This window comes from Leopardus geoffroyi, chromosome D3 (genome assembly GCF_018350155.1).
Source record: "Leopardus geoffroyi isolate Oge1 chromosome D3, O.geoffroyi_Oge1_pat1.0, whole genome shotgun sequence".
Classification (NCBI taxonomy): Eukaryota; Metazoa; Chordata; class Mammalia; order Carnivora; family Felidae; genus Leopardus; species Leopardus geoffroyi.
In genome coordinates this window covers 29210971-29237229 of record NC_059339.1, presented here as the reverse complement: position 1 = coordinate 29237229, position 26259 = coordinate 29210971, and the positions used below count along the sequence as shown (strand labels likewise).

Genomic DNA, 26259 nt, shown 5'->3' with positions numbered 1-26259 from the left:
AAATCACGCCATAAATTCAATTCACTTACACATTGAACGAAGTCGTCAGTTTACGATTTCGGTAAACTCTCGGCATAGTTCGAAGGCAAATGTGTAGCTTACTTCCGCCAGCTTCCTCGATGGCTGACGCAAAGGCTGGAAGGTCTACGTGCATTCTGGGTAGTGTAGTAGATAAGGAGAATGGGCCCCACTAAATTGGTCTAGAGGGGAGTACTATAAAAATGTAATTTTAAAAAATTACACAAATTACCCTAGAGTGAACAAAAAAATATTAAATAGTATTTTAGTAAATACCCCAGTGAAATTTTAGGCCCTAGAGCCATTGCCTGGCCTTTTCTCTTTTGTAGCCGACCGCTGTCCTCCGTACCTACCCCCGGGTCCCGGGTCCTGCACTTCCGGTGAGCCTCCCAGGGCGTCGGAGCGGAAGCGGCGGCGGCGGCTTCGGCGGCTTCGGCGGCTTCGGCGGCTGTGAGCTGAGAGGGTCGGCGGGCTCCCATCCTAACGTTCTCTGGGTGAAGCGGCATCTGCCAGGCAGAGGTGTCCACCATGGTGAGTGTGGCCTGTCAGGGTCTGGGACCTGGGGCTGGGGCCTGGAGCCAGGGGCCGAGGCCGGGCCCGGCGGGGCGGACAGAAACGGCCACGGAGATGCCGAGTCACCCCCGCCGGGCGAGTGCCGGACCCTTGACCACGATCGGCCTCAGCTTATCTCCGGTAGTCCTGGGCATGGTTCGAATTTCCTCTCAGTTGGACTTGAACTCCTTCAGGGTGAAAACTCTTCTACGTTTGTGTCCACTCACGGGTCTCATAAGTGCTATACAGGTGACAGGTTTCCATTCCACCAAATTAATTGAAAGGTTGGGCGTGAGCAGCAGAGTCAGCCCCCCTAGGGAGAATGCTTGGGAACCATTCCGGTGGGCCGGAACACTCAGCCCTTGAGCCAGTCCCTCAAGCGTAATACCTCTTGGTCTTGGCTGGGTTGTAATGATGCCTTCGGCTATTTAAGTGATTCAGTGGATAACAACAGTAGTAGCTAATTGTTGCTGGCGCTTTTTCTCTTACACTTCTTTCAACACCCACAGTCCCTTATTACACCTTATCCCATTTAATCCCTACTATGCCCTTGGAGACAAGGACGATTAGTATGATTTTAACCATGAAAAAAACAAGGTTTAAAGAAGTAGGTAGTTTACTGGTAGTCAAAGAAGCGGGTAGTGGAAATTTGAGGCCAAGTCTGTCTGGATGCAATGCTGAGTCTCATTACCGTTGTACAGCATTGCCTCAGTGTCATTTGCTTATTTTAGCAAAAATAATGACTACTAGGTTTTGTCCCAAGTATTTCGTTGTTGAATCATGTTTCCATTCTCAAGTTCATCCTCATCCACTTAAAGACCCTGAATACCTGATAGGTCTAGGCAGCATACTAGACATTGGGATTATGAAGGAAAGTAGGACTTGGGGTAGGGAGCAGCAGAGAGGGGCAGAAGGTCAGGTTCATGGGTGGATTGAAGGCAGATTGTTAAGAGTGTTAAATACTTCGTGGGGATTTTCTGACTGAATGAGGAACAAAAGCAAAGAGAAAAAATGCCTTGCATGGGGTGGTGTAGTGAAAGCCTCAGGGAAGCCCCACTCCACTGCTCTACCTTCACATTTGCTATGCTTCTGGCCAAGACTTTGTTGAACAGAGTTCTGCTTAAAGGAAGGAGAGACAAAGGTTTGAAAACTACTGTGCTAAAGCCCCAGGAATTGAAGAGCCATTTGAGATTTTAAGCAGTAACTTGCTGTGTTTGCATTTTAAGAAGACTGCAGATTCATCTTGCTAATTTTGATTTTGGAATTGCTAGTAAACTACCTAATCAGGCTTTGTCTCTACTTGATGTATATTTGGAATCAAGTCAAGAAATATTTGTCTATTGTGAAATATTTTTTAAAACATGTAAAAACCACATAAATTTACCATCTTAACTGTTTTAAAGCATAGATTCTGTAGTGTTAAGTATATTTGCATTGTCGTGTATTAGATCTCCAGAAGTTTTTCATCTTGCAAAACTGAAGCTCTACCCATTAAACAACAATTCCCCCCATTTCCCCTCACTTACCCCCTGGCAACCAACATTTTAATTCTTGTCTCTATGAATTTGATGGCTCTAGAGACCTCCTATAAGTGAAATCATATAACATTTGTCTTTTTGTGACTGGCTTATTTCTCTTGAGCATAAAGTCCTCAAGGTTCATCCACGTTGTAGTATGTGATAAAGTTTTCTCCCTTTTAAAGGCTGAATAATATTCTATTATATGGGTGTACTACATTTTGTTTATCCATTCATCTGTTGATGGACACTTGGATTGTTTCTTTCCCTTAGCTATTATGAATAATGTCGCTATGAGCATGTGAACATCATACAAATATCTTTTCAAGACCCTGCCTTCAATTCTTTTGGGTTTATGTCCTATAGTGCAATTTTATATTTGGTTGGGGGGACGTCATGGCAATTGCAATACTTTGAGAAGACTCCAAATTGCTGTGTAAAATGTTTTCTAAGCCTCACCATAGTCCACAAGTTAAGAGCTGGGATATTAACTTTGGTGGCACAATATCTTGGCTCTACTTATTAGCAGAAGGGACTACCATGGCATAACACCATGAGAGCGCATTGGAGGGGCATCAGTCCAAACCCTGGGCAAAGCAGGGAAAGTTCCTGGAACCAGGAAAGGATGGTCATGGAAGCCAGGGGAAAGGGACGGGGTGCAAATGCTGGGTGCCTGCTCTTCCTGTTGTCTGGAATGCCATTCCTTGTTTTTTACCTGGCTCCCTCCTGGCACTCAGGTCTTTGCAGAGTCCCTTCCTGACCACCCATTTAAAATAGCATTCTCAGGAGCTCTTTCCCTTACCCCGTCTTGTCCTTAGAGCATTTATCAGTATCAGATGTGGAAACATTTTCTCTTACTTGATTCCCTTGTCTTGAATGTCAGCTTCTCCAGGGGCAGATGTTGTACCTGTTTTGTTAGTGAGCAAACATCATTAGAGTGTTTTGCTAGTGCTTAGCTCAGAGCCTGGCAGATAGTGGGCACTCAACAGATGTTTTGGCGGAGGCATCTAGGTGGCTCAGTCGGTTCAGCATCTGACTTCGGTTCAGGTCATGCATGATCTCACAATTTGTGAGTTCGAGCCCACATTGGGTGAGCTCAAGCCCCACTCCAGGATCTGCACTCTCTCCCTCTCTCTCTCTGCACCTTGGGGGATTCTGTCTCTCTCTCTCTCTCTCTCTCTCGCTCTCTACCCCTTGCTCACTCGGGCACTCAGATAGATAGATTTCTTTAAATTAACAAGAAGAGGGCAAGTGTTTCTGTTGGAGAAACCAAGTGTGGCCAGTATAGGAGATTGTAAGGGCTGTCAGTAGCCAGTCCCTGAGGTGTATGTGAGATCTGGCCTGGATCCTCAGGGAGCGGAGGCATGGGAGACTGAAAGAAGTTAATGACAGGCTTGACGTGGCCAATCATATATTTTAGTAAGATTTAGTAAGAAAGCAGTAGACTCTAGATTGGAGGGATGATACTGGGCATGGCAGAATGTGTAGAAACAGATTTGAGATTCACTGTGCCACCGGGAAGTGCTTCGGGCAGACTTCTCTGGTCCATCAGGATTGCCGTGCATCTTGCCCTTTATACACGTGCAGCAGCATCAACTACCCTGACCTGTTTGGGCTTTTGACGTGAAGAGATGTACCTTTGTTCTGTTCTAACTCCAGTATCTCTTTCCTTCCTTGTAGTTCTCTTTCAACATGTTTGACCACCCGATTCCCCGGGTCTTCCAGAACCGCTTCTCCACGCAGTACCGCTGCTTCTCCGTGTCCATGCTCGCAGGGCCTAATGACAGGTCAGATGTGGAGAAAGGAGGGAAGAGTATGTGCTCGTTTTTATTTTGAATAGTAACCTTTCCTGCCCTCAGCCTACAGTGCTTGCAGTCTTCAGGAGCCCTTGTTTTGCATGTGTAACCAGAAGCTAGTTACAGTGAGAGTCTTGTTTGCCCCAGACTTCCTAAGGGGGGCCTGGGGTGGGAGGGAGAGTTCTAATTATGATTAGATTTATGGCTAATAGCTATCTGGTTCCCGCAATAAATTACAGCAAGTAAAATTCCTTATCAAAGATCATTATGAAATTCTGGCTACTTTACAAGTATCGTGTAGTACATTTTAAAGATATGACAGCAACTAAATTTTGGCTTTGTGCTGCCTTTTTAATTTTTACTTTCTTAATGTTTCTTAAATGTTCTTTCCACAGTAATTATGCCGCCTTCAGCCCTCGATCAACTCAGTAAGTATTTTCTCCATGACCTGGGAACTGAGGTCATTTAAGTATGGACATCAGAAACTTGGGCATATGTTCTTCAGTATGTCCAGACATAGGCAACCTTCATTGTGTCTGGATGGGAAGTGTCCCTGGAGGTTGCATACTGGGCTGGACTGCTGGGCCCACGGACGCCTGGTGAGGTGATGGCCAATGGCGGCCAGCTGTCCAGTTGGGGGCCAGTGAGTACTCAGCTCTAGATTTCTCCCCTATGAAGGAGGCTCTCTACTCTCCTGACACCGACCCCCCCACCTCCACACACACACACTTTATCCAGATCCCATCAGGACAAGGAAAGTTTGAACACAGTGCTTTTCACCCTGCAGAGGCAGCTGACTCTGTTGGCTAGGTTCACTAGGTTTTTCCCTAAAGGAGGCTGTCAGCTCCCAAGAGAATGCTGTGCATAGGCTTTTCACCTCCTCCCCAAACATGTTTCTTTAGTTCCAGGCCCAAATTTCTAGCCCTGTCTGCCCCACTGCATCGACAGCGCATTATCTTCTGCCCCAGAACCTGCCCCTCTCATCAGGTTCTGTCTCTTATAGCAGGAGCCAGAAAGTCCCAAGAGTTGTGAGAGTGGCCACACTTCCTCTTTCCTCAACCTCTCATCCCCTGAGAACAACCCATAGAGACACCTCATGCCCCTGACTACGGGCACAGTCACTGCTTTTTGAGATTCGGTGGTGTTTCTGGTGTGAATTCCTCCCATCCAAGGGAGGACAGTGGAGGTCACCAAAGCACAGGTCCACACTTGGTATCTGCTACATGTGGGACAGCACTGTAGAGAAGGGGTGCAGCCTGGCCTGGCTATAGACTAGTGACTTGGCCTCTGAACTTCAGTGTTCTCATCTTTAAACAGGGACACATGGCACCTGTCCATCAGAGCTGCTATGTGGCAGGAGTGCCTCCTCTAGATGGTGCCCTGTGGCGTGTGTATAAACAGCCCAAGCACATGTGACGCCAGTCAGAAAACAGGAGGTGGCCTTTAGCCAGCATCGCTTAACCAATGCCAGCAGTGGCAGTGGCCACACACAGTAGAGGCCTTGAATTCTGGCATTTGCTTAGCCAGTGGGTAGATAGAGCACCCTGGAGTTCATAGCCCTCAGGCTGTCATCATAGAGGAGGGAACAAGGCCCCCCCAGAGAGTCTGCCCTTCTATTTGAGCTGACCCAGGAGCTGAGTGCCAGGAGTGACCTTTGGTACAAGTGTCTAAGAAGTGACTTGGATTGGGACAGTAGAGTTTAGATCAGTGTTCAGATCTTTTAAATCTTGGAAGAAATTTTGTCTAAATGAAATCTTACAGGGAGCCTTAATTTATAAAAGTGTCACTACTCAATTTGGAGGAGGTGAGGGAGTGCAGAGGGCTCAGAGCCTCAAGGCACTTCTCTAAATCAGGAAATGCACTTTGAAAAGTACTAGACTGAGGAACACAGGGGTTTCCTCCAACGACAAGAATCTTGGATCCTTGGCTACAGCCTGATCTACTTCACGCTGACTGACCATGGTTCTGCTTCACAACTCCACAGCTGAGAGGTGCCCTGGGGACAGAGGGCCTGGCCTCTGGGCCCTTGGCCATTGTACTCCAGCATCCAAGGCACCCTTGGTGACTGACGGGGGGTGGGGGGTACCCACACCCACTGCTGCCACTTCTGAAGGCTCTTCTCCCTCATCTGTAGCTTCCTGCCCAAGCTTCTTGATCTGCATCACCAGAATCCTAGGCAGAGTCTGCCATACCTCCTGGTGCTGAATGGAACTTTTGTTGCCGTGTTTAAACCGACAGGCCAAAGTGGGCTTTAGCGGTTAAGCCAAATCAACCTGGGCCAGTAGCCTGGGTTGAATCCCAGCATGGTCACTCCTGGGCTGTGTGATCCTGGGCTTCTTGCCGACTGGGCATGTTAGTTCCCCATAGATGAAAAGGGTAATGATTGTCCCTACCTCACTGTTCTGGGAAGAGTAAGCAAGAGCCTGGCACATGGCAAACAGTGTTGCTTGTCACTGCATCAGTCTGTTACAGAGCCCTCTGCCAGGTCCCCGACTCTTGGGTTCTCCTGCTTCACATTGCCTGCACCTCCTACACTCCTGAGTCAGCCTGCCAATGGTCCTGTTGCCTGCCTCTGGCCATCCATGGGGCTTCAATTTGGAACCACTAGAGTGAGGGGACGGACAGACTGTGTGGTGACCTTGCAGAGAGCCACATTGCTGAATGCTTCCACCCTGCATAGTGTCTGGCCCATCCCTTCTCCTCTCCTCCTGACCACATTCACACCCTGTCCTGGTGCCCCAGCCTCACCCAATTGCCAGCCATTCCCAAACTGGCTGGGTTTCATGCCTTTGTTCAGGCTGCTTCCTCTCTGGCATTCCCTCCCTGGCTGGCCTGCCCATGACTCTCACAGAGCACTGCAACATCTAGGTGTACATGTTTATTTCTTTTCCACCCTTCTTTTTTTTTTTTTTAATATATGAAATTTATTGTCAAACTGGTTTCCATACAACGCCCAGTGCTCATCCCAAAAGATGCCCTCTTTAATACCCATCACCTAACCTCCCCTCCCTCCCACCCCCCATCAACCCTCAGTTTGTTCTCAGTTTTGTTTTTCTTTTTTTAATTTTTTTTTTTTAACGTTTTATTTATTTTTGAGACAGAGAGAGACAGAGCATGAACGGGGGAGGGGCAGAGAGAGAGGGAGACACAGAATCGGAAGCAGGCTCCAGGCTCTGAGCCATCAGCCCAGAGCCCGACGCGGGGCTCGAAGTCACGGACCGCCAGATCATGACCTGAGCTGAAGTCGGACGCTTAACTGACTGAGCCACCTAGGCGCCCCTGTTCTCAGTTTTTAAGAGTCTCTTATGCTTTGGCTCTCTCCCACTCTAACCTCTTTTTTTTTTTTTTTTTTTTCCCCTTTCCCTCCCCCATGGGTTTCTGTTAAGTTTCTCAGGATCCACATAAGAGTGAAAACATATGGTATCTGTCTTTCTCTGTATGGCTTATTTCACTTAGCATCACACTCTCCAGTTCCATCCACGTTGCTACAAAGGGCCATATTTCATTCTTTCTCATTGCCACGTAGTACTCCATTGTGTATATAAACCACAATTTCTTTATCCATTCATCAGTTGATGGATATTTAGGCTCTTTTCCACCCTTCTAACTAGAAACCCTTGCAGGCATGGATTTTGTCCAGCACACGGGTGGCAATGAAATTATTTATGAATAAATGAGTTAACGTATCACTTTTTAAAATTGGGGTTTCAGAAAACTTCAAGTGTGAGCCGGTACTGTGTACCTGGGTCACCAAACATTCCTGAGCTCTGGGCTGAGTGATATGTCAGGGGAGCATGGGGTCTACTGGGTGGGTAGGCACCCAGGGGCCTAAGCACCATGTGGGTTTGAGTGCCTGCTCTGGGGAGCACCCAGGGAGGCTGATTTTCAGAGGAGCGCATTCAGAGAATAGAACTCCCTCACCGAAGCTCTGCCTCAGCCTCTCTCTCCTCTTCAGGCCGACTCAACATTACCTACCCCATGCTGTTCAAACTGACCAACAAGAACTCAGACCGCATGACGCACTGTGGTGTGCTGGAGTTTGTGGCCGACGAGGGCATCTGCTACCTCCCACACTGGGTGAGTGGGACTGTGCCAGTCTCTGAGAGTCTGAGAGTCTCAGGTTGGGGCTTTGAAGTAGGGAGGCCCCCAGCACGTGGGAGAGCCTCGCCCCTGGAACAATGACATGGCTAATAGAGAAGGGTTTCGGAACAAGGTTTTGCATGCTGGGGGGTGACCTTTCTTTGACAGTAGACCAACTGGTAGCCTAGAAACCACAGCCACCTGTTTACCTGCCATTTCCTAGGCAAGGCTTTTGCAAAAATAATGAAGCAGGAGTATTTTTGAAGTGGTCTGTGTACAGAATTTTAGGTTTCTATTTTGATTTATTTTTTTAATGTTCATTTATTTATTTTAAGAGCACAAGCGGAGGAGGAACAGAGAGGGGGAGAGAGAGAGAGAGAGAGAGAGAGAGAGAGAGAGAATCCCAAGCAGACTCTGCACTGTCAGCACAAAACCCAATGCAAGGCTAGAACGCAAAAACCAGGCATGATCTGAGCTGAGATCAAGAGTTGGATGTTTAACTGACTGAGCCACTAGGGCACCCCTGGAATTTTAGGTTTTTATACATTTGCTCCCCAAGTCTAATTTCTCCCCCAGTTTTGTCACATCATCGTGTGTGTGTTTAGATATTTGTCTGTAATTGAGTCTTTCCAAAGTGTATCACTTCCTTGCCATAAAAACAAAGTCTCTTTTTTGCACTCACACTTTCTCTTGAGCCTGGATCCTTCCTTAATGGTAGGCCCGGCCAGCCTCTTCCCCACGGGAGCCCTGCACTCCCATCACACCTGCTTCCTGGTCCCTCCTGTGTTGTTTCCCAGCCTCTGTCCCAAAGGAGCTCTTACTCACGCCTCAAAGCCCAGACTCAATTTGCTTCCTTGCTCAGTTGCCCTTCCCAACACTTGCCACTTGGTACCTTATTGTCCTGTAGGTCTGCAGGTGCCCCTCCTGGGCTGGACGACTTGTCCCACTCATCGGATAGAGTGATGTGGGTGGCTGAAGTGTTGCACACTGACAACTTCTCAGGGCCACTCTGGATCCTCAGAGCTGCTCTGGGACCCATGTGTAGAGGTAAAAGGAGGTGGTAACACTGGGGTACACCGTACCTCCAAAGTTCTCTCTCCAACCCACAGACTTGGTGGCCCCTTGTCCAATCTCCCAGGATGCTTTGGACCAGAAAACTAATTGGATCCTTTTTGCCAAGAAATATCATATTCCCTGGGAAGCTTCTTTAGGTAGCATAGACCTGCCTCTTCCTGGGCTGGCCTTCCAGCTCTTGGCCAGAGCAGATGATTGCCTAGGGGTTTCCAGTTGCTGCTGCAGAGCTGGCCTACGGATCTTTTGACCCTCAGCGGTACGTGAGCAGGTGCTTTCTGTTAGGTGCTCTGTCCCACCCAGAGCTCCCAGGCCTCTTCAGGACAAGTCAGCCTGGAGCAGATGCTGGCCTTTCTTCTAGCACCTGAGGCCTCATCTGCTGGCCTAGATCGAGATCTCCGCCCAGGACCACTGGGAGTGCGTGGAAGCCTGCTGCCTTGTGCCTGTCCTACTATGTGTACTACATTTGTTGGAGCGACCACACCAGCCTGAAGAGTGTCCTTCAATGAGAGTGTGTCAGGACCTCTACAGGCCCACAGGGCCCTGCTCACCCTCTAGCTTCATTCATGACCTCTGCCCTCCTTGGCCCTGGCCTACCTTCCTCTTACCTGTATCTTGTCCTTGGACTGTTAGAGTTACCTCCTAACCGCCTCTGTGAGCCACAGTGCTGGTCTGTCAGTGCCGCCTGGGTGGTGTTCTTGAAGGGATGTGATGCCTGGGACTGGCTCCAGGGCAGCCCAGTGTGGGATGCGGTCAGGGAGTGGGGTGTTGAATGAGGAGCCGAGGTTAGCTGTGATCTGTTGAACCCAGGGATGGGTGTGTAGAGGTTCTCACTGCACGCTTTTTTTTTAAGGTTTTTTTTTTTGTTTTTTGGGGTTTTTTTGGTTTGGTTTTGGTTTTTGGCTTTTTTTTTTTTTTTTTTTTTTTTTTTTTTTTTTTTTTTAAGCTACACCCAACATGGGGCTCAAACTAAACCTCAGGATCAAAAGTTGCATGCCTTACTGACTGAGCCAGCCAGGTGCCCCTGGTTCTCTCTGAGCCTGGGTGGCTCAGTCGAATGTCTAACTTTGGCTCAGGTCATGATCTCGTGGTCTGTGAATTCAAGCCTGGCATTGGGCTCTGTGCTGACAGCTCAGAGCCTGGAGTCTGTTTCAGATTCTGTGTCTCCCTCTCTCTCTTTGCCCCTCTCTTGCTCATGCTTTGTCTCTCTTGCTCTCAAAAATAAGTAAAACATAAAAAAAAATTGTTTTTTAAATAAATAAAATTAAAAAAAAAAAAGAAAGTTAAAAATAAAAAAAGCAAAAAACCACTCCCGAGACATGCAGGGTTCCTCATTCCTGGCCCACCCTCCTTGTCTCAGACCCTTGAGTGTCAGCCTTATGGTCTCTTGACTTCCTGCACACCAGGTACTCACAAGCCTTTGTTCGTATCTTTCTGCCTTGTTCCTCACCCAGCACCCACCACACAGGGTGGTTTCATAGAAGTATGAAGTTATCTTGTCAGTTTTATGTGACCCCCTGTAGCAGACACCTCTGGGGACTTGTCACCACCCTGCGCCTGCCTCAGCTATATGGCCATTCCATGTGAGGTAAGCCCACCTGGTGCCATCATTATCCTACTCCCGTTGCAGCCGTGTTTGCTCCAAGGCCTTGTAAGTTGTGTGTGAGACAACTCAAAGGTATGGAGGGGTGAGCTTCCCTGGGGAAACACTGTCCCTAGGAGACCTGGAGCTAGTGGCCTTTCCTTCTAGGGGACCATCTTTTCTTAGAGGCTGACAGAGACACATTGCTGGCTGCAGGCACCTAGGTAGTACCCCAAGGCCTCCTTCCTTTCACGCCTTTGACTCACTTGCTGGTTGGCTTTACCTTCTTTCCTAACATCAAATCGCAATTAAATTACATGTCCCCAAGTCCTCATCTCAGGCTCCTCTTCCAGGGACCCAAGGAAGAGCCATCAGAATGCCAGACTTTGCCCTGCTGAGTGTGTGGTTAGATGATGCTCATGCTGGCCACTTGATTTCCAGGAGCCTCATGTAGCTTTCTTCTTCTTTTAGATGATGCAGAATTTGCTGTTGGAAGAAGGGGGCTTGGTCCAGGTGGAGAGTGTCAACCTTCAAGTAGCCACGTACTCCAAATTCCAGCCTCAGAGCCCTGACTTCCTGGACATCACCAACCCCAAAGCAGTGTATCCTTTTGAGATAAGGGTTCTTCTGGACAAGGGAGGGGTGTGCTGGCAGTCTGTAAAAAACGAGCTCTTTGTTGAGCATGTGCCTACTTTGGGGACCACACATTTGTTTCTGATTGGAGTTGTGGTTTGAGAATAATGGTGTTTAGCCAGCATGTCCACCCTGGCCTGGACCTGGGCTTGGGCCTGGACAAGCACACGCGGCACTCTCTGGGCCTCTTCTGGACACTCTCCAGACACTTCCTTGAGAGCAAAGTGGAACCCTTCCTCCCGGTAGACTGGGGCACCTGGCACAAAGCTCAGTGTATTTGGTGGAAGGAGGCTGGCTGGTTTGCCTCTAAGGCCCAAACCCTCACAGGCCCCTCGTGCCCCACCTCAACCATGAATGCTACTCAGCCTCACCTTTTACCCAGGGTTAATGCTTTTCACTCCAAACCATTGGGGAGCAGTGACACAGTACATTTTTCTGTAAGCAAGAGAAAAGAAAAGGTTTTAGGTTTTAGTGGTTTTTGATAATGTTCTCTGAATGTGAGCCAGACATGGGTGTTGATAATTTAAGAAACAACTGGTGTGGGCAAGGAGCATGCTGTGTGTGGTCTGTGGTCAAGACCTCTAGATTGGAGGCCCTGGCTTGCTTGTTGAGATCTTGTTATAGGGCAACCACTCCACTATCTGTTTTTAAAAGGCTCGATAAAACACAGTTGAACAATACAGACAGGTAGGTAGTTTAAAAAAAAACAAAACTGCTTCTACCCTCCCTACTTGCACACTGTCCCCAACCCCAACCCAGGAGCAAGCTGATGTCGGCTACATCCTGGACGTGTGGGCTGTGAGTCTCCTGCTGACTATGTCTGGACCAGCGTATTGAGTTCCCTATGACTTCGTCCTGGACATGGTGTGGGCTTGGGGAGCTGTGCTCGCCACACTCATTGTTGGAGGCTTCCCGTTTTACAGGCAGGGTGACATACTGTGACATGTCTGCTCACCTGATGCCTCAGAGCACTGCCTTGGAGGTGCTTGTCTGGTGATCAGTGCCCAGGAGTGTCTGCCTCGATGACCACGCCCCCTTTTGATCTTCTCTGGATTTTCATGTGTGTTGCGGTGCAGACTTTCCAGATTGTTTTCAGAGGCTGTTTCTATCCGCATGGTTAACTTGTTAGTTCATGGAGAAAGAGTGTCAGTTTCGTCAGCGGAGAGGCAGTCTGGTGCTCCTGGGTCTGGCTGACAGGCAGGATAAAGGCACTCTTAGTAAAGGCAGACTCAGCACAGAGCCAAGAAGGTTGGGCACGTAGAGCTGTGATGCAGAAACCAAGTGGGCTGGCTCTGACAGCTGAGCTGGAGCTAAGGGAAGGGCACCCCAACAGCATGGCATTTTATGCAAGGGAGCGAAGACAGTGTACACAGAATGCCCTTTCACAAAGCTGTTCTCATCTTGAAAGGCTCTCTGACCAAGAGAAGGGATCCTGGACAGGCTGAGTCTTCTCCCCTCAAGTCAGATTCTTGAGAGCCTTGCCTGGTATGCCATGTCACAGTGCTAGGTTCTGGAGGAGTGTCGTATGTTTGCCCATTCTATTTAAAGTAATAATCTGAATTGACAAGGATGATATGGTTAAAGTATTCCGTGTGATTAGGCATAACTCCCTTGCCTGGGCATTTGGGTTATTCAGTTTTAGAGAAATTATTATTATTTGCAATTATAAAAAGGGTTTACAGGTTACCTTTCCCTCTTTAATTTTTATTTTTTTAGTTTTTATTTTAGAACATACTGCCCTAAAGTTGGGTTACCACCCAAAAGATAGAACAAGTGTCAGAACATCTTTGATTTTTGAACTTTTTTTTTTTTTTTTTAATTTTTTTTTTTCAACGTTTATTTATTTTTGGGACAGAGAGAGACAGAGCATGAACGGGGGAGGGGCAGAGAGAGAGGGAGACACAGAATCGGAAACAGGCTCCAGGCTCCGAGCCATCAGCCCAGAGCCTGACGCGGGGCTCGAACTCACGGAGTGCGAGATCGTGACCTGGCTGAAGTCGGACGCTTAACCGACTGCGCCACCCAGGCGCCCCTTTTTTTTTTTTAATTTTTTTTTTTATTTTTGATGAACTTTTGAGGGGGCCTATTTATGATTCATTCAGTCTTTTTTTCTTCCATGCTCCCATAGGATTTTTAAGATCAACTTGTTGAGTGTAATTTACATACAATAAAACTCCCAGTTTGGTCAGTTGACAAACGTGAACACCTATGTACCCAGAACACTTCCATCTTCCCAAAAGGTCTGCTGTGCCCTTGCCTGCCCCTCCTCACCTGATATCCAGCTCTAGGAACCTCCCTGCTGCTTCCCACCCCTCAGAGAGCTGCCTTTCTTGAGGGAACACTTTGTGGCAGGTTCTTTCCCTCAGCAGTGTTGGTGAAATTCATCCATCTAATGAGTTCACCCTCTCTTATTGTTGAGTAATATCTCACTGTATCAAAGGGGTGTGTTTTAGCACCAGCCCAGTATATGCCTGTCTGGTATACTTTATGACAGTGATCATCTAAACCTTTATAGAACTTGTTTCAGATTTAAGGTACCCATCTTGCCATGTTGCCTTAACAGTGTGTGTCTGCAGATTAGAAAACGCATTAAGAAATTTTGCCTGCCTGACCACAGGGGATGTGATTGCCATCAACTACAATGAGAAGGTGAGTGTCTCAACCGCGGGGCCAATAGGGCCCAGAGCCAAGGTCAGCGTAGGTCACACCTGAAGACTTGCAGTGTCCATTCTGATGTTTGAATGGGGGGTGGGGGGAGGGATCTTTCTTTCTTTAAAAATATTTTTATTTATTTTTGAGAGAGAGAGATAGCACAAGCGGGGCAGGGGCAGAGAGGGAGGGAGACACAGAATCCAAAGCAGGTTCCAGGCTCTTAGCTGTCAGCACAGATCCTGACCCGGGGCTCAAACCCACGAGTCATGAGATCATGGCCTGAGCTGAAGTCAGTTGCTTAACCGACTGAGCCGTCCATGGGTCCCCATTTTTTTTTAAGTTTATTTATTTATTTTGAGACAGAGAGCATGTGGAGCATATACACACGAATGGGGGAGGGGTTGAGCGGGAGAGAGAATCCCAAGCAGGCTTCCTGCTGTCAGGCTGTCAGCATAGAATGAATGGGGGTTCTTTTTAGGCAGGGTATGCATGGCTTTTATCAGGATTGCTGCCTACTCTTTGCTTTTTAAAATCCTTATGCATTCATGTTTAAACCCCTGTAGTAATTCATTCAGTAGCTCTGTTTTGAGGATTGATTGCATTTACAGGTGAATGAGCTTAACATTATTAATCATAGTCTGTATCCCATGGGGCCAAGGGTACTGATTGTGCCTCCATTAGAACCTCTCCACTGCACCTATGATCTGAGCTAATCCCTTTGCTGGTCTGTGGGAACACAGAAACAAAGTAGTCTGGGTCCTTGTCCTTGTGATTCCCTCCCTTGGATGGGCCCTCAAGGAGCTGGCCCTGCAGGGTGCTCCAAGTGCTGTGGGGCACAGGGGAAGCAGAACCTGGCTTTGCCTGGGGACATTGTCACCTGACACCCAAGCAGAGACAAGAAAAGCAGATATAGACCCTTAAGGAAATCAGTATTGGCATTTTCAGATGCAAACATAAAGTACTTATGTGTAAAATGCTCAAAGATATTTTTAAAAACAGAATCATAAAATTTAGCAATCAATAAAAGACTACCAAAAATAACCAGGAGGGTTTGAAAAACAGTCAAAGAGTTAAATAACAGCTGACAAAGAATTAATGAAATGAAAGCTAAATCTGGAGAAATGCCTTAGAATTCTACACGGAGGGGCACCTGGGAGGCTCAGTCGTCCGATTCTTGGTTTCGGCTCAGGTCATGATCTCATGGTTTGTGAGTTCGAGCCCCACGTCAGGCTCCATACTGATAGTGTGGAACCTGCTTGGGATTCTCTCTCTCTACCTCTCCCCTGCTCACTCTCTCTGTCTCTCTCTGTCTCTCTCTCTCAAAAATAAATAAGATTAAAAAAAATTTCTACACAAGAAATCAAGGCAATGAGCATAGGGGAGACTGAATTATTGGGTACACTGAGAGAGTCACACACACTGTGAAAATCCCAGCAGGAGAGAATGATGGAGCCACAATATTGTGAAGAGATAATAAATGAAATTGTTTTAGAACTGGCTTTCAGCCCACAGTAACAGGGAGTATAGTATATATCAAACAGGGTGAGTTGCATATACCAAATAAGCAGAGAGAAGGTACTTAGAAAAGAACGGTAAATAGTAAGCCTTTGAACAGCAACTTTTACAGCCAAAAATAGCAGAATACAGTTTGCCCTTGAAGAATATGGGGTTAGGGTCACCAAACCCACAAATAACTTTTCAGTCCCCAAAATTTAACTACTAATAGCCTACTGTTGGCTGGAAGCCTTACCAAGAACATAAACAGTCGATTAACACATATAGTTTATGTTATGTGTATCATGGAGCTGGACAAAAGAAAATGTTGTTAAAAGAGTCACAAGGAGGTGTGCCTGGGTGGCTCAGTTGGTTAAGCATCTGACTTTGGCTCAGGTCATGATCTCATGGTTCATGAGTTCCAGCCCCTAATCAGGCTCTGTGTTGACAGCTTGGAGCCTGGAACCTACTTCAGATTCTGTGTGTCTCTCCCTCTGCCCCTCCCACGCTCACACTTTGTGTGTGTCTCTCTCTCCCCAAAATAATAAATAAACATGAAAAAAATTAAAAAAAAGAAGTCACAAGGAAGAGAATATACATTTAAGGTATTGTGCTGTAAAACTGCATGTAAGTGGACCAGCAGCAGTTCAAACCCATTTTGTTCAAGGAGCAACTGTATCTTCAGAGGCTGACAGAAAGTAACTGTCACCAAAATCTTTAAAGAATGCAGGCAAAATCAAAATATTTTCAGATAAACCAAATCCCAGAGAGTTTATTTACTAATGGAACTTCAAAAGCATGTGCTTCAGGAATAAGCATTCTCCTAGAAGGAAAGACCAGCATGCCAGAAGGAATGGTGAACAAATAAACTAGCAAATATGAAGTAAATCTTGGTAAATGTCGCCACATAAAGCAGTAATAACGTTTGAGAGCCTCGAGCAAGAACATCTAAAATATTAGAAAAGAATAAGCCTGAAGAGTTGTTCAGAGTGAAAGTGTCTGCAACCCAAGAAAAAGTTCAATCAGTAAAACTAACTGGGAACTCCACATACATGTTGAACGTTTAAGAATAATACAAAACACTAGAAATTGTCACGGAAGTATAGGAAGTATACCTCACGCAATATGTTCTAGCATTTCTATGGTGCTCCTTCTAAGATTTTTCTTTCCCAGCTCTGGTTGCAACATAGTTGGTATTATGGTCCACTAATTCCTTGTGACCTGCAGTTTGAAAGCAGTACTGTAGCAAAATGAGAACATGTTTCTCCGGAGACAGGGGTGCATGTACAGATTTCATAGCAGTTTTGGTAGTAGTGTGGTGCTGGCAAACCCATTGGAGTCAGCCCAGATTTTGACTGGAGAAATTGTGTTACATCCGTACAGTAGCATGCATTCATTTCTGTTCATCTTTTTTTTTTTCTCTCCCAATTTTTTTAACGTTTATTTTTTTTTTTAATTTTTTTTTTAACGTTTATTCATTTTTTTGAGACAGAGAGAGACAGAACATGAACGGGGGAGGGTCAGAGAGAGGGAGACACAGAATCCGAAACAGGCTCCAAGCTCCAAGCTGTCATCACAGAGCCCGACGCGGGGCTTGAACCCACGGACCGTGAGATCATGACCTGAGCTGAAGTCGGCCGCTCAACCGACTGAGCCACCCAGGCGCCCCAACGTTTATTTTTGAGAGAGACAGTTTGAGTGGGAGAGGGGCAGAGAGAGAGGGAGATGCAGAATCTGAAGCAGGCTCCAGGCTCTGAGCTAGCAGCACAGAGCCTGATGTGGGGCTTGAACTCATGAACCATTGAGATGATGATCTGAGCCCAAGTTGGCCACTTAACTGACTGAGCCACTGAGGCGCCCCTGTTCATTTTCTATTAAATAACGAGGAAAATTTTAAAAACAGACTGGGCACACGAAGCCTTCTCACTTTACTTTGGGGACCCTCCCCCTAATGTTGAGGCTTTTGTTTAATGGTGGGACTCTCCAGACTGTTCTTTGTAAAAGCAGGACATACTCAGGTAAACAGAAAACCAGAAACGATGCATGAAAAAGCAGATTCTGCCACTTTTTGTTCTGATCCTTCTGAATGTTTGTTTGTTTGTTTTTTGTTCATGTTTATTTATTATTGAGAGCCAGAGAGAGACAGAGCATGAGCAGGGGAGGGGCAGAGAGAGGGGGAATCTGAAGCAGGCTCCAGGCTCTGAGCTGTCAGCACAGAGCCCAACACAAGGCTTGAACCCACAAACCGCGAAATCATGACCTGAAGCGAAGTCAGACGCCCAACTGACTGAGCCACCCAGGCACCCCGCTTCTGGATGTTTTGATACACATTTTTGACACACTTGAGATCATCTTGGACATACAGCAATATGACTTTTTTTTAACTTCTCCCATTGACTGCATGGTATTCCGCTGGCGACTATAATTTCTATATATGTGAACAAATATTACTCATTTAGCCAATTTATTGGTAGGTATTTTGAGAATGCACTATTATTAGCAGTGTTGGAGTGAGCATTCTCAGAATTTTCTCTTTGGGTATTTAGCTAATTATTTGCTTAGAATAAATTCCTAGAAGTGAACTTCCTGGGATAAAGGTTGTGTCTTTTGCAATTTGATGCGTAACTACCTTGTCTGATTTGAACCACTTATGGGCATCAAAGCAGCCTTCCCCCACAAAGGCAGCCCCCTTGTCATAGCAAGAGGTGCATCTGGGGGAGGGGGTCATGGAGGTGAATGATGTGTCTGCGAGCCTAGTAGGGAGACACAGTAACATGAATGACGACAGCCCCCAATGCTGCCATGAACTGTGAAACTGATTTTTTTGTTTTTTTCCTACAGATTTATGAACTGCGGGTGATGGAGACCAAGCCTGACAAAGCCGTGTCCATCATTGAGTGTGACATGAATGTGAGTACCTTTGCTGCTTACAAGTGCGCTTGGGGTGAAGGAAGATGGGCAGTTGATGGCCCCTGCAGGCCAGTTCCCCTCGAGGGTGTCTGTAGCCCCTGGGACTGTTTGGGTGAAAGAGGAGGAAGTTGATATCAGAACATTATAAGGAGGCTGCTGACCTTATGATCCTTCTTAGACCAAGAGAACTGGCAGAGTTGTAGCCAGTTCTGAGATGGCTGCACCCACCAGCATCTTAGACACGCTAAAGAAGGAATATTCTTTTTTTTTTTTTTTTTAATGTTTATTTTTGAGAGAGTGTGAGCAGGGGAGGCGCAGAGAGAGAAGGAGACAGAAGATCCGAAGTGGGCTCTGTACTGATGGCAGAGAACCCAATGCGCAGCTTGAATTCATGAACTGTGAGATCATGACCTGAGCCCAAGTCGGATGCTTAACCGCACTGAGCCACCCAAGTGCCCCTAAAGAGTGAATATTCTTAAAAGCTGAGGAAACTTGGGGCACCTGAGTGGCTCAGTCAGTTAAACATCTGACTCTTGATTTCAGCTCAGGTCGTGATCTCACAGCTTCATGGGTTTGGGCCCCACGTCAGGCTCTGCACTGTCGGCAGTGTGGAGCCTGCTTGGGATTCTCTCTGCCCCTGCCCCACTTGCACTGTCTTTGTCTCTCTCAAAATAAATAAATACACTTAAAAAATAAAAAGCTAAGAAAACTTAGCTCCTGTGTAGGAAGCAACTACTGGTACACACAACAGCCTAGTAGATCTCCAGGGAATGCTGCTGAGCAAGAGGGGCCAATCCCAAAAGGTTATATTCTGACATATGTTATATGTCCCAAGTGTATTACATTCTTGAAACTGGCAAGACTTTAGACTTGGAATACAGAGTAATGGTTGCCAGGAGTTAGGAGAGAAAGCCAGGAGAGAGGCGGGTGTGGTTGTAACAGGACAACTCAAGGGTTCCCTGTGATGTTGGAACAGTCCAGTATCTCAGCTGTGGGGATGGAGACATTGCCCTACACTTGTGATAAAATTGTGAGGCCTTAACATGCACACACCAGTGAGCCAGTATAAAACTGGAAAATCTGAACAGGAAGGTGGGATCATGTCACTGTTGCTATCCTGGTGGTGATACTATATGCAATTTTCCTAAAACACTACCATTGGGAAAACTGGGCAAAGCATACAGGGCAACTTTCTGTAGCATTTTTTACAGCCACATGTGAACCTACAGTTGTCTCCATTAAACTAGAAAAGCTAAGGAAGCCTAAGTGTCTCCACATCTCAAAACTACTTTTCTGACACCACAGGTAGACTTCGATGCCCCACTGGGTTACAAAGAGCCTGAAAGACAAGTCCAGCATGAGGAGTCTGCTGTAAGTTGTTTCACCAACATCCCTCCCCAGCTCCAGCACTGTTTGCCCTCTTTGGTAATGGGACTTTTGTGGGAGGGCATCCTGGGTTTGTCCTGACAGCTGATTCTCGTTTGGCCTCTGCCGGTGCTGACATGGCCACGTGCCCTGCTCCCGTGGAACAGTGTGTCCCAGCTGTTGGGGTGCAGGTTGTTGGTGCAGTGTGTCCCAGCTGTTGGGGTGCAGTAGCAATGAGAGGCCCAAGAGAAAAGCTGGGGTATCCCTGCTGAGAGGCTTATCGCATGATTTCTGTCCCTATCAGGAAGGCGAAGCTGACCACAGCGGCTATGCTGGAGAGCTGGGCTTCCGTGTGAGTACCAGGCCACACATTTAACTTTCTGTATGCCCACTGTGCCATCTGGGGACCTCCGTAGGGACTGGGGCTCTGGACATCCGTGTACACACATATCTGGCACTTTCTCGGTTACGTGGCACTTTACATCCATTTTCTCCTGGAATCCTCCTAACAGTTCTACAAGGCAGATCCAATTTTTCTTCTTCTTTTTGAAGATTTCTAACTTACCAAAAAGTTAAAATAGGACACACGTATTCTTCTCTTAGATTGACCAGACATGACGACATTTGCTCTATCCCTAATAACATGGCCTCTGTGAAAGGAAGTTGCAGTGTGACCTCCCAGCGCTGCCGCCAGCCAGCCTCCCTGGGAAGAGGTAGAGATGGCTGGTGTGCTGGCACCAGGGTGCTGGGAGGCAGCAGAGGAGATGGACTAGAAAGTAGAGCTGTGGGGCATTGCAACAGAGGCCTTAGCCCACCCCACCCCTGGGGCCCTGAGCTGGGTGGCCCTGCAGAAGCTAGGGCCAGACCTTTCGACCTGTCATTAGCTATTGGCTGCCCCCGTAGGGTGGCTGTGTTTGGGCCAGGAGGCTCCTTTCATCTCACTGTAATCCTCTGAGGAGCTGGGCGGAGAGTTCTCAGCTGTCCATACTCCAGCAGCTGGGGAGTGAGGGCTTCAGTTCTTAAGGGGTCTGGACAGCCCACCTCCAACACACATCCCTGCAGCGATCTCTGGGCAAAGGGCATGTGTATGCTCACTAGCTCTTGCGCACTTTCTTGCTCACCTGTCTAGGCCTTTTCCGGCTCTGGAAATAGACTGGATGGGAAGAAGAAAGGTGTAGAGCCCAGTCCCTCCCCAATCAAGCCTGGAGACATTAAAAGGTGGGTCTGTCCTGACTCTGCTCCCGCCTGATGCTTTGTCATCCTACAGGGAGGCTCTGTGCCAGATTCCTGGGGTGGGGCCACCTCACTGGAGCTCTAGAGACCAAGCCTGGACCAAGGAGGCTGGCAGTATTAATGGATGATCCCTGCCTGTTCTCCTCAGTGGGCTGGAGCACCACCAGAGCCACTGTTTCTGGAGGGGTGGGGAGGGGGACAGTGGGTATTGGTGCCCTTCCTCAACTGCCAAGCCTCTCCCACAGCCTCCATTGGTGCTTCCAGTTCTGCCTCCACCTGTTCCCAAGTAGTACCTGATCAGCTTGCTTTCCTGTTTCAGGTCATTCCACTACCTGTTTAGTAATCTCCCTGTTGTCCTATTTTGTGACTTCAAATAATTCAAGTCACATTATGTCAACTTCCCTCAAACAGGAGGCAGGAACTGCCTTACTTAATGTGTTTCTGTTTAGGGGCCCAGAGACTCTTAGAGCAGTTTCCCTGCTCTGGTGGCCTTCATGGAGGTGGCAGGGATATGTCGTCACCTGTCTACTCTGTGTGTTAGAGCAGAAGGAGAATGCTGGCAGTGTTTTTACCCAGTCTCTTAAGAGAGCTTAAAGAATTCAGTGTGAATGTAGCCCTTGCAGGCTCTATGAGGCTAGAGGACAGAGCTGATGAGGCCCCCAAGCCTCCAGGTGACCCCTCCCTGCAGGCCAGGCCCCAGGTCTACAGGCCTCTTCCCCAGTTGCCTTCAGGTTACTTCAGGAAGGATGCTGGGAAGCACCAGAGGGCTGGCCCAAGGCCAGAGTGGGTACAGCAGTGTACCCCAGAATGAGAGTTGTCGGGAGGACACTTGTATCTTCTGCCTGCCTTCCTCTTGATTGTCAAGAATGAATTTTAGGGGTGCCTAGGTGGCTCGGTCAGTTGAGTGTCCGGCTCTTGATTTTGGCTCAGGTCATGATCTCATGGGTTGTGAGATCGAGCCCTATGCCGGGCTCTGTGCTGACAATGCAGGGCCTGCTTAGGATTGTCTCTCTCCCTCTCTCTCTGCCCTTCCCCTGCTTATGTGCATGCTCGTTCTCGTTCTCTCTCTCTCTCTCTCTCTCAAAATAAATAAATAAACTTTAAAAAAAAAAAAGGTATTTTAATGCGGGGTACCTGGGTGGCTCAGTTGGGTAATTGTATGAGTCTTGGTTTGGGCTCAGGTCATGATCTCATGGTTTGTTAGTTTGAGCCCCATGTTAGATTCTGTATGGACAGTATGGAGCTTGCTTGGGATTCTCTCTCCCTCTCTGCCCTTGCCCCGCTTGTGTGTGTGTGCTCTCTTTCTTCCACACCCCCCTCTCAAAAAATAAACATTAAGGGGGGGACGCCTGGGTGGTGCAGTCGGTTAAGCGTCCGACTTCAGCCAGGTCACGATCTCGCGGTCCGTGAGTTCGAGCCCCGCGTCAGGCTCTGGGCTGATGGCTCGGAGCCTGGAGCCTGTTTCCGATTCTGTGTCTCCCTCTCTCTCTGCCCCTCCCCCGTTCATGCTCTGTCTCTCTCTGTCCCAAAAATAAATAAACGTTGAAAAAAAAATTAAAAAAAAAAAAAAACATTAAAAAAAAATGAATTTTAATGCTTTTTTTCTCTTGAAACTAACACTTCTCCTCCTTGCTCTCCTTCACAGGGGAATTCCCAATTATGAATTTAAACTTGGTAAGATCACTTTCATCAGAAATTCACGTCCACTGGTCAAAAAGGTTGAAGAGGTGAGTTTATTTTACTGGTAATGAGAAGTTTTATTTGTTAATGATGAGTGGAGAGTTCTTTCCATTCTGAATAAGGATGTTTCTGTCATATTTTTCCCCATGCCTAGGGCCCTCCTCTCCCTGGCAGCCTGATTGTCCCATTGAGACTATGCGGGGAGTGTGTAGGCCACAGCTCTGGTGTCACCTGGCAGTGGTGATCGACACAATACCAGCTCACAGAGCCTTGACCAAGTGCCATAGTTAACTATTTAATCCCCAGCCCCGTCCCTTGAGGTGGCTGCCGTGATTGTCTGCATTTTTACACATGTGAGCCTGAAGATGTGTGGAGGTGAGGGCACCCAGGGTTCAGGGGCAATTCGTGTTATTTCTAGAACACCAGCACTTCAGACCCACCACTCTCCTAGTTCCTTTTCCCTAAGGCTCAGTGTCTTGGGGATCTAGAGTAGGCTAGAGGGCAGATGTTCTGTGAGCCCACTCAGGATCCTGGCTGCAGGGCCATCACCAGCCCCTTGGCCACTGAACTCTTCCCCTCTTCCTGTGGGGTGGTTGGGGATAGAGACCACTACACCGTTTACATATTTCCTACTCCTTTGCATCCCGCCCTGGTCTTAATGTTCCTTGAATTAACACGGTGTTGGGAAACTTCCAGGCTCAGAGGAACCAGTGTGGTTCCCCAATGAGACCTTATCCTCTGACTCCTCCTTGAATGCCTTTCCAAGCCTTTGCCAGCTACATGCTGGGGCTTGCTGCCTCCAGCTTGGAGGCCTCAGCAGGGCTGTCCTCCAGGCTGACTTGTGACCTGACTGCTGGAGATACAGGAAAGGGAGGGCGAGGCACAGCTGGAGCTGTTTAATCCATAAGTACTGGAGAAGAAATGTGTGGCTGATGATGGGATTGAAGGCACATGCTTAGCGCTACCCCATCCTGAACCCTCAAGAAAGCTGTGGCACAAGGTAATAAGGTAATAAAGACATTGGCAAGAAGAGGAGGCAGCTGCTACAAAACTTTGAAAGCCCCAGAACAGAAGGGGTAACTGACTTCGCAGGCCATGGAAGCCACATTCTGAGCTGGCTGTGGGGAAAGCCAAGAGGCAGATTGGTGTAGAGAGTAGAGCTCTGAAAGGCACCTCTGGAAATGGGGGACAAAGATGGAATGTGTGTCACAAAGAACCGAACCACAGCACCTCCTCTCCCCAACCCCCCGCCACTATCCCCTTAACCTGCTGGGGATGTACCTGCCTGACCCCAGGAGAAAGCTGGAGGCTCGTCTTCTGGAAGAGGCATCACGACAGGTCCCGAGGCTGGGGCCATCAGTACAGTGGATAGGACTGAACTAAAAGAGCAAATGAGTAACAGTTTGCATCCTGAATGTTGTCACCCTTGATATCCTTCCCTTGCTTGGCTCACACACTGGCTGCCAGACTTGCTTATTGCAGTTGGAGGAGCTTTCTCTGGACAGTCTGATGAACCCTGAGGAATGTGCCAGCCAGCTCACCCCAGAGTGAAGACTGTAGTCAGGAAGTTTCTGCTGCTAACCTCTAAATCAGAAGAGTTCTGAAAAGAGATTAGAGAAACTAAAGGGGCAGGAACCATCAGGGAAGTAATGTCCCCAGACTAAAGGGCACAGAGTTTACAGATTGCCCCCTGAGCATCCAACACTGTGAATGAAAATAGCCCCCTATTGAGGCAAAGAAGAGATCCTAAAGCTTTCAGAAGGCAGAAAGTGGCTGTACCACAGATTAAGAATGGCATCATTTTAGCAGGACACAGGAAGCTAGGAGATCTTGGAGCAGTGTCTTCAAAATTCTGAGAGGGAACTTTTCTAAAAAGTTCTGTACCCAACTCTTACAGGCTGAACTATATTCCCCCAAGTCCTGTGTTGAAGCTCTAACACCCAGCACCTCAGAATATGACTGTATTTGGAGATAAAGGCTTTTATGGGAGGTGATTAAGTTAAAATGAGGCCATTAGGGTGGCCCCCCAACCCAGTCTGACTGGTGCCCTTGTAAGAAGAGGAAAGTTAGCTGTACAGAGGGAAGACCATGCATGTGAGGACATTGCAAAAAGACAGACATCTGTAAGCTAAGGAGCGAGGCCTCAGAAGAAACCGAACCTGTCAACACTTTGATCTTGGACTTCCAGTCTCCAGAACCATGAGAAAATATCTGTTGTTTAAGCCACCCAGGCTGTGATATTTTGTTATGGCAGCCCCAGCAATCTAACACCAACCAAACCTATCAGGGAAACGTGAGAGTAGAAAAGGCTAATTTCAGATATGTAGGATCTCACAAAAAGGTATTCCTCAAACACCCTTTCTCAGGAAGCATCTGGAGGATGTACCCTACTAAAATGAAGGAATAAAGTAGAAATAAGAAAGCCTTAGGTCCAGGAAATAGGGAGCCCTGAAGCCATTCGTAGCACCAAGAGGATGGCCAGTCCAGGTAGGGCAGCTTAAAGGCCCCATGAGATGCACCTGCAAACAGACAAAAACAGCGGGTTGCCTGCTGTGATTGAATGTATGCAGAAGAGAGAAGCCAGACACAGGGACAGCAGGACAAGACAGAAGGCTCTGCAGAAAAGGAAGGCTGATTGGTTTAGCTATGACTCAACTTGACATGGTTGCCACCACACCAGTACACTCCTGCATGGAGGTCAGGAGGGGCAAGTGCAGGCAGGGGCATGTACTATGGAGTGTGAAATCCTCTTGCACAGATAACGCCTCCCAAGTGACTAGCAAATACAAGCTGATGAAAAGATACCTGCTGTTTTCAGGAGTTCAGAAAAAAACAAGCCCTCTTTCTTTTGGTGGGAAAATAGCTTGACTGAATGTTTCTGAGGGCTGGTTAGTGACCATAATATTAAAAGCCTTAAAAATAACACACAGTCCTTTTATGGAAGAATAATACTTCTAAAAAAAAAAAAATCAGAGTTGCGTACAAACGCAGTAAGCTGCTCACCACAACTGTTTACAATACCACAAACCTGGTAGTAACATCCAGTGGTGGAAGACTGCCTCTCCCACATGATGGAATTTTCTGTAGCCTATATGAGAAAAGAAATTCATTGACTTGAGACTCGGGAAGTATAATAGGTCATATATAGTCATATATAATAAAGTGGCTGGAAATATTTTTGGGTGCTGAAATTACAGATGATTCTTTTGGGGTGTATTTTATATTTTTTACATTTTTCCATTTTGAAAATGTGATTCTTCTGCAAAAGGATGTACATTCAACCTGAGAATAAAGGCTGTGGTAGAGGCATAGCTGTGATTCTGTGGTTTTGTTTCTCAATTCAGTAGACTATGATTTATGTTTCCACTTCAAAGACATTTCTTCTTATGTATAATGTAGAAGTGAGGAAAATGGGTGGCTGGCACATGAGTCAACAGAATAAAGCATTTATTCTAAGCCTCCAAGGAGTTTCTGAAAATAGTATTTTATCTTCACACTTAGGATGAAGCTGGAGGCAGATTCGTCGCTTTCTCTGGAGAAGGACAGTCGTTGCGTAAAAAGGGAAGAAAGCCATAAGTTGGGACTGTTGGCTGATTGGAAAATAAAATAATCAATTGCAACATAATGGCTTTTAGTTACTGGCTCTGATGGGATTAGACTGTTGCAGAGGATGCTG

General features: G+C 47.2%; 1 protein-coding gene across 1 annotated transcript; it reads left to right on the top strand.

The window, feature by feature from the left end:
- The first annotated feature begins 120 nt into the window (after positions 1-120).
- Positions 121-26208, top strand: UFD1 (ubiquitin recognition factor in ER associated degradation 1). Its single transcript, XM_045458103.1, has 12 exons — positions 121-549; positions 3768-3900; positions 4279-4311; positions 7839-7960; positions 11088-11218; positions 13826-13898; positions 18237-18305; positions 19611-19676; positions 19975-20022; positions 20800-20888; positions 22549-22630; positions 26085-26208. The coding sequence occupies exons 1-12, from the start codon at positions 547-549 to the stop codon at positions 26157-26159; spliced, it is 924 nt and encodes a 307-aa protein (XP_045314059.1). The 5' UTR covers positions 121-546; the 3' UTR covers positions 26160-26208.
- Positions 26209-26259: the final 51 nt, after the last annotated feature.